Below are 8654 nucleotides of genomic sequence, written 5' to 3'. Positions count from 1 at the left end.
CTGAGTTAAACCAAACTATAAGTAAATCACATATAATTCCCTTTCGTCTGTTTAAACGACTTTTTCACGTAATAGGGCCACCAACAATTACAAATATGTGTTCAATGACAGGGACAGTGACAACCTACGGAAGAGGATTAAGGCCACTGGGCACGTCTATTTTTTTCTTCTTTTCTGACTTTAATCTCAGAATTCTGACTTTTTATTCAGAATTCGGGAAAAGAAGAAAAAAAAAGACGTGCCCACTTTTTCCCCCCAGTGGCCCTAATCCTCTTCCGTAGACAACCTTCTTAAAACGAGTAAAACCAATACAAATCTGTTATTAAGAAATACATGTTGACCTTGCAGAACCATCTAATTTTAGACCAGTCTCAGTCTATCCAACGGTTAGAGAAAGTGTTCTTCCAGCAGCTGCAGTCTTTTCTACACGATAATGACACCGGTGTCGTTTCTAGTCTGGTTTGATATTCTATCACAGCACAGGACCTGCTCTTTTAAGACTTTTTAATAGCCTCTGGTGTATTGTTGATGATGGCGACTCTGTATACTCGTATTACTGAATCTCACTGCTGCTCATTGTATATGCTACCATTTGCGTCTATATTTTTTTTTTTTAAAGGAAAAGAAAACAAAAGAAAAAAAAAGACAGAGACATCATGTAGACATGCAAGGAGATACAGTAGAGTGTGCACAGTACTGTATATGGTAAAATTGGTGTCTTTGTCCTATTGTAAATGATATATAGGGTTTTAACAATTTGTAAAATATATTTTAATTCATTTATGTAACACAGGATTTAGACTTTTTACCCTGGGTTTTATTGGCACCCACATGACCAATACAGAAAAAAAAACTCGTTTTGTGTAGAACTTATGATCTGAAACACACTGCCAAGGCTGCAATGGAGTAGCTAAAGAACCAGTACATGGAGTGGCCCAGCCAATCTCCAGACCTAAGTCCTATAGAAATTCTGTGAAGGGAGCTGAAGCTTGGAGTTGCTAAGCAGCAGCTAAGTAACCTAAAGAATTTAGAGAGTTTCTGTAAAGAGGAGCGGACCAAAATCCCTCATGAGATGTGTGCAAACCTGGTAACCAACTACAAGAAAGTGTTGTGCACACCAACAAGAGTTTCTCCCCCGATTACTAAGTGATGTTTTGCTTGGACATCAAATACTTATTTCACTCAATAACATCCAAATAAATGTATAACTTTTATGCAAAGTGTTTTTTTGATTTTTATTTATTTGGGCAAACTTACAAATTCAGCGCGGGGGGGGGGGGGGGGGGGGGGAGAGAGAGAGAGAGAGATCAAAATTATTTCCCTAACTGGATTACAGAAAATAAGCCAGTCAAAAATCACTCATGTTATGAATGTGTATTTATTCCTTCACCTCACCCCAAAAGTTTGAAGAAGACTTTCTCTCTGAGGGAAAGAATAATTTCAAATGCAAAACCGTTGCAACGGCATGAATATTGCCGTAACTTACGAGTGAAACGTAATACAGACTGGAGTTACAACACGAAACGGAAACACTGACATGATAAATAAACTGATTATCCTACTCCAGAGAAGAGAAAATACACAACTGACATTCAAAGTCTTTTAAAAATGTCATTAATTCAAAAAAAGGATACAAAAAAATTAAAACTGGAAAATTTAGTCAGCAAAATACATTTTATACAGCATGTTATGCAATACAGAAAATAAGTAACATAAAAAGCAACATTTAAAACAAATCACATCATATATCCACATTGTACAAACATGTTCAGCAAAGTGTGCTCTGTATATGTAGGGGTGTGTTTATGTTTACTTTGTATTCTGATACATGGCAGTGTATAAGCATATCCTGTTGTGATAAATGATGCTATGGTTGATGATGGGGCTGGGCTCAAGGCTCGTTGATCTGGCCCATGAAGAGGACGGTACCTGGAGACAGACGCAAGGCGAACTCGTCACGGTGCAGTGCTTTACAATCAAACATTTTTCAGCATTTTAAGGTGGAAATGGAAGAAAATCTGTACCTGTCGGGTTATGTCTGATGAGGAACGCAAAAGGTCTGTCAACTGTAACCCAGGGTGGGGAGGAACGGGCCAACAAAATAGCAGCTAAACAAAAGCAAAAAACAAAAACAAAAAACCCACAAAACAGAACATTGTTAAAACATGGGAGAAACTTTAAGTTAAAGATGAGGCTTACTGAACAAATGCTCACTAGTGGCTGCTGCTGCTTTTGTTCCATCTTCATTCACGATTATTTTGGCTTTCTGGAGTGCCTTGGATACATACACAGGCTCCGAACCTGAGGAAACGACAATACGCAATCATCTTTGCTTTCTCTGTATGAACCAGACCTTCCACATGCAACATAGATTGCATAAATATAAAAGTATGTTATAGTCCTTTGTAAGCTACACCACATGATGGCAATAGAGCATCCCCATCTGCTGGAAAGCTGATGGGGTACTTTCCTAGGGAAAATCCTACAAACTCTTGGCCAATTACACCACAGGGTGGCACTAGAGCTCTTCATCCCCATCTCTTCTCATTCCAAACTTTCAAGAAGATGATGAATGGCAAGACAAGAGGAGCAGTGATTCAGCATTTCACAGTCAACTACGATTCAAGCTCCTTACTGGCCATCAGTGACTCTCTGTAAACAGCCAACAATCCATTCATACTTCCAGGCTCTGCTCATATCTAAATAGACTGGATAAATACTGTGGCGGTGCAAGAGAACATGCGTCAGCGTCTGGTTTGCAGCGACTCTGCTTTCACTCACTGAGATGTCTGAAGTCAGCTTTGCCCTCACTGAAAATGTTCGTGATTCCCAGAGCTGAAAGTGGATCCTTCAAATCCACCTCTGCATCAGCCGTAAACCTGAGAACACAACGTAACAGACAATGTCACCATGTATCAAATTTGAAGGGACATTATATTTATGTGCGTTTGTGCCTTACTTTGGGATGAGCAGGCGGACTTTCCTCATGTGCATCAGTTTGGTCCAGCTCTGCACTGTGGCTGTGCTGATGTGGGGAATGACACGAGACAGAGGGGTGTCCTCTTCAGACGGGAGAACGATTAGCATGCTGATGGTGTTGCCATGATAAGGAAGCTCAATTACCTTGTATTTGAGCCCCTGGGGTGTGGAGGCTAGGCCTAGCAGAATACAAAAATCTGAAGTTAGAATGCTGCAAAACAGACTTCCATCCCCTCCACATTATCTTTCTACCAACCCTGCACCAGCCATCACCATTTTCGTAATAATGAAGTTTACCATGTACACAATGGTCAAATACAAATAAAATCTAAAAGACAAGTAAACACTAAAAGTACCGAACGCCACACACACATCTGTAATCGCCCTTTTAGCACAGCACACCATGATGACCCTCAAAACTTTCTCCTGGATCAATGAGTTTTAAGTTAAACTATCTGTAAGACAGTCACCATTAATTATCATTATTAACAGAAACATGAATTCTGCTCTCCCACAGAAAATTATAAATGCCAGTCGAAGCTCACCGTTTTATACTGAATGGTCCAGAAGGAAGAAAGTTAAGGTTTTCAAAATATTTTATGGGGGAATTAAGGAAATTAAGATCAACAAAAACATCAACCTATTATTTTACTTAATTACTGTTGCATGTATAACTTTGTATTACCTCACATTATGAGGCCTTCAGTATGGTGCTATAGTACTTGATGTTTATAGTTAAGTACTACAGCATATGTTTGTATGTACTTTGAGCTGCTGCTGTAATTTCCATTGTGGGCTCAATCCAGTACCCATCCATCAGCTTAAGGTTAATTCGAGGCAAAGACATTAATAAAACAGAACACATTCTGAAGTGTTTGATGTGTGACAAAAAAAAAAAGAAAAGAAAAAAGAAAAGAAAAGAAAGAAAGAAAGAAAAAAGAATGACAAAACAGGTTTCATCCCATGGGGATTTTTCTCCAGTTCTTTCTTACTTTATTTTAACAAGCAAATTTGCCAAACTCCAGATTTTGCCAGGACTTTCCACTGAACAACTCTGAATTTGTGTGGGTAAATGTTTTTGTTTAACCACAATGGTAATCAGTGATGGTTATCACTTTCTATTTTGTCTGGAAGCAGAAAATCCCTGGCTTCCTGAGGACAAACATACTCTCCCAGAAAAGACCCATGAAGAACACCAACTGTAAGAATACTGTGTTAAATTAGCTAATAAGGGGGTATAGCATAAGACATATGCATGGTACAGTTTTTGCAGCTTTCAGCATTTCACTCAATTCAAATATGTCATTAACATTGCTTAAAGTTTGAGACAGCACTTTATAGCTTTTAAGTATCACCTTTTTGTGCAAGTAGATACTCTTGAATGATGTACAAGAACAGCAAATGTGGAGCTGAATCAAAGCACATAACATAAGAGCAGTACTACACCAGAGGTATCAAGACTCCCTCCCATTTTCAGGCTGTATATGCTTATTACACCAACCTACCTATTACAAAGTCAGATTGCCAAGTAAGTGTAAATGCCATCATAGCCATAAAACATTACTGTACCAGAACCACTACATTCTAGTGTTCTCTTTAGGACCCACCTGCTAGCTTGAAGACAATAATCCAAGCAACAGACTATCAACACTAAACTCAAAACACTTTAGGACACTGAAGAAAGTTAGATATCTGTAACTTGCAGCTTAACACGGCCTTAGTTCAAGAGCGTCTGTCCACAGCACTCGCGGGCCACCACAACTCTGACAAGTCACCTAAATATAGACCTCTGACTGGTGTATCATTTCATTTCACACAGGACTAAATAATATCCTACAGAAGTGGCATGTCCAAGTCCTTAAAATACAAAACAAAAAAACCCAACTCAACACAAACTCGCATATGAACCATAAACTGGCAGTGACTGCAGCTGCATTATAATAAACCCGAAGTGCAATAATTTGGCAGTAGATGATGGCAGATGAGGTCTATTATCAATGAAGGCTGTACAAGGTAAAGTTCAGAGAAGCATCAGGTACTGAAAGAAAAGTGAACCAACCCAATGTTATGATGAAGTTATGCTTTTCATTATTTTCTGTGACAAATAACTGACTCTGATGCAGTGGTTTTCCTATTAAACAAGGTCAACAAGGTGTAATATAAGTAGGACATAGTATATAAAAATTGGAAAGGCAAACGCTCATGCTGCTCTAAATATGCCATTTCCCAGCTTTTTTTTCCTATTCTTGACTGCATGATGCAAATGTGCCAGATTGGTCACTTAAAATACACCGTGCCGGCTGTGAGCACAGAAGCCCCACTCACCAGTGGGTGAGCTTTCTTCTTCCAATCACAAGAAGGCTTGCTAAAAAGGGCAGTGAGAAGAGGGACACCAGCTCGTTTCCAACAATGGATGAGCTGAGCAGCTGCACCAAGGTCCAGTATATGATAAATAGGAATTATTCTGAACTCTCAAATCATAAAACTACATTAGTAACATAGAACAAATATATGGTGCTGACAAAACTGAACTTCTGTAAACCCCACACCACAGTAATGTAACGGTTGATAAGCCAAGAGAGACTTTGTAGCACAAGCATTCACAGTAGCCAGTTCATTTTTACTAGTCTGTAGCCAATGTTGCAGAAGAGCTTTCTAATTATTGCGAAAATGTATCTAAAGGTTGCTTTGCAGTGGAAAGCAATATAGGCTGATAGTAATGTAGAATAATATGGCCTTTTTTTAGTATCATGATTTATCTAAAACACTGACTGCTCTTTTAGACGCATTTAAATGCTTAGTCTCACATCACCACTCACCTATGTTAAAGATTGATAGCTGCGACATCATTGGAACTTTAATATCGATTCCATCGCCCCGGGTGAAGGTCCTTATCTTGGTGTTCTCAGGCTGGAAGCGAGACTTCCACAAGCCTTTGAAGTAGATGGAGTTGACAACGACCAGACGGGTCAGAGCAGGATCCAGCATGTCTGCTTTGATCAAGCTGGGGATGTGACCTGGATAAACATAGGAGCATTATTCCATCAGCAAGGTTTGATTTAAAAACCAACACGTCATGTCTTTTGTATTTATTTTGAGACAGAGAAGGTAAAACTGTATCACCATGTAGGGGCAACCAATCAATACAGCAGAAAATTTAGTGCATTAACAAGTCAGACGTTTTAGAACAGTCCTGCAGTATTTTCAATGTGTTCATGCAGAAAAGGAAAACGATCTTGTAGGTGACAATAAGCCTTGTAGCCAAGTATACAAAAAGTCCAAAACATGGATGCAGAGGTCTCCCCTTCCTTAGGTAAAACCAGTCCTTCTGCACCCACTTTAGGGAAGGAATGCCTACACTCTGAGACTCAACTGCATTCAAAGATGGAAGTTTAGTTTCTGTATACAGCTATAATTGACAGCCACTGTTACCTTTGGTTTTATTGTTGACCCACTCATTAATTTCATCGGCTGCTGCATCGGGGCTGCTGAAGTCCAGGCTCCTGCTCTGACACTGGAAGTTCTCTTTGTTGGAAGTCACAAAAGCCTCCTGCATGGGGAAATCCTTCTGGCTGAACATAGCATTTGCGATCAGCACGATGTCCTGGTTGGCTTTGCCCGTCAAGTTCTTATGCAGCTTCTTCAACATCTTGTAAGGACCTGTGCAAACCAGGTAAACTTGTAACTGTTCCTCAACACCACCCAAGGTTTTTATACGTTAGGCTAAAAACTGTAGGACTCAGAAGACATCTATAGCCTGAAATAGTCCTTACCATTTTTCTTGTAACGGAGAGCATTAAGGATTTGCTTCCTCGTGTCCCCGTGGGCTCCAGATAACAGCATGCCAAGGATTGAAGCCACCCCATGAGGCGAGAGCACCACATTTTCCAGGGGCTTGGCATGAACTACTTGCTGAAACACCTGGATGCCGAGATCAGAGCCCCTTTCACCATAAGATGGTGCTTGGGACAGCACCCCCTTATGGCTGCACAAGGCCACCAATGCACAGAGGCACAATAAGGACATGTGCTTCATTTTGATACTTGCAACACCTACATAAACATTAGGAGAGGCAATTAGGATGACATTTATTTTACTTGAAGAAGTCACCTACCACTGCATGCATTTTTTTAAACCACTTCCATAATAGATGGTTGTGACTCATGAATAAACACATATACCTTTACTCCCTCTTAAAGCAGCAAAATCATTCATCCAGTGTTGCAAGGTCTGACTAACTCTTACTCACTGTGTCTAAACATCACAAGCTATCCCTAGCCAGAACACTTGAACTGCACCCTTCGTTCCTTTTAATTTGAGCTCAAAATAAGATTTAGGACCATTTTGGGGAAAATGCTTCAGCCTAAAACTGGCCACAAGAGCCAGACTCAATTCTCGGTGAGGACTTACTGAAGAGGTGCAGTATTTGCAGTGTGAACATAAATTAGGGCAAGTTGTATAGCTGCCACGTTTATTCACCAACTGGGGCGTGCTGTTAATAATAATAATAATAATAATAATAATAATATTGCTGAGAAAACACGGAAATGGATTTAACATGCAGTTTTCAAATGATCAACCAGAGTGCTTTTATAAAACATCGTGTTCAGAAGTTTGACGCAGTCAGCCACAATATTCCGCAACTGTATCTGGTTCGGAAATCGCAGGAAGCGTGAACATTAACTTATTAATTTGTGCAATAGAGGTGACCCCCACCCGTCAAACATTTAAACAACTACCAGTCCAGTTTTAAAGTGCTTTAAGAAAAACAACAAAAACAATACAAAACAGGTCACGTGAACACAACTACAATTATGCAGAACGACAATTAACTTCCATTTGGTTCTTTGAAAAAACAAAAACGACAAAATATTTTCCCGCTAGGATGCGGGCATGTTTTCTTATTTTATTTCTTTGAATTAGATGCAATGCTTGAAGTCAATTAAAATAGCTACGTGTGTTGACGCTTAAAAATAAAATTCCGTTAAAAAAACAAAAACAACCCCCCCCCCCACACACACAAAAAAAAACGCTATTCCTTACCTAACCCGAGGGGCTTCGATTAGACTTGTCCCGCAGGTGAAATTGCAGCTGGTATTAGTCCGCTTTTTCGCTGCCGTTCAAACGACAACTCAAGTAGTTAACCCCCAAAGTCCACGAAGAGAGCTCTTACTCTGTAGAAAGTTACACCTACTAGTGACTCCACCGCAGTTCCAAACAAGAATTTATCCTACTGTGAACCCCGCCTTCCAACCGAGCAGCCGACCATAAAACAGACATCCGTGTCTGTGTCAAACACGGATGTGCGTCCGCTACACCTTCAAAGTAAAGGTCAGAAAAAACCCTAAAGATTGTCGTTTTTAAACTCTCATAATTTAAAATGAGATGTATCCTCATAATTTAGCAAAGTTGTAGCTCACATTTCTCCGATAAGCAAAAGGAGATTAGATAATGATTACCTTCATCAAGCTACTTCCGGTGATGGCTTGGCCATCCAACTTGACACATCAGGAAGTGTGGTAATGTTTAAAAGCAGTATGAAACGTGCAAAAATAGTGATGTTTTGTCATATGAAATGGAGAATTATGGAGAGCCTACACTTTATCCTGATGAATATCAACATCATCAAAAACCGTCAATTACTACGTAGACCCTTTCAAAGTGTCCCTAAATAT

At 39.7% G+C, this 8654-nt stretch overlaps 1 protein-coding gene across 1 annotated transcript; it reads right to left on the bottom strand.

Annotated features, from left to right (window-relative positions):
* Positions 1 to 1359: 1359 nt before the first annotated feature.
* serpine2 (serpin peptidase inhibitor, clade E (nexin, plasminogen activator inhibitor type 1), member 2) lies at positions 1360 to 8188 on the bottom strand. The gene is made up of 9 exons (XM_086260773.1): positions 8023 to 8188; positions 6753 to 7031; positions 6412 to 6639; positions 5799 to 5996; positions 2960 to 3158; positions 2782 to 2879; positions 2215 to 2301; positions 2025 to 2108; positions 1360 to 1929 (listed from the first exon to the last, which is right to left on the bottom strand). Exons 2-9 carry the CDS (start codon positions 7012 to 7014, stop codon positions 1892 to 1894), a joined length of 1194 nt encoding a protein of 397 aa, XP_086116899.1. The 5' UTR covers positions 7015 to 7031; positions 8023 to 8188; the 3' UTR covers positions 1360 to 1891.
* Between the last annotated feature and the right edge of the window lie 466 nt (positions 8189 to 8654).

Source organism: Aulonocara sp. 'chitande type north' Nkhata Bay, linkage group LG14 (assembly GCF_057382095.1).
Source record: "Aulonocara sp. 'chitande type north' Nkhata Bay isolate Kocher_YH1m ecotype deep benthic linkage group LG14, A_spYH_male_GT1.1, whole genome shotgun sequence".
NCBI lineage: Eukaryota > Metazoa > Chordata > Actinopteri > Cichliformes > Cichlidae > Aulonocara > Aulonocara sp. 'chitande type north' Nkhata Bay.
This window is presented reverse-complemented; position numbering and strand designations above follow the sequence as displayed.

Coding starts and splice junctions, on each gene's coding strand:
- serpine2 (XM_086260773.1), bottom strand. CDS start 7,014: ATGAAGCACATGTCCTTATTGTGCCTCTGTGCATTGGTGGCCTTGTGC. Junction 3,159..5,798: donor GCTATCAATCTTTAACATAG/GTGAGTGGTGAT, acceptor GTATTCTGCTAG/GCCTAGCCTCCACACCCCAG. Junction 2,109..2,214: donor AAAAGCAGCAGCAGCCACTA/GTGAGCATTTGT, acceptor GCTTTTGTTTAG/CTGCTATTTTGTTGGCCCGT.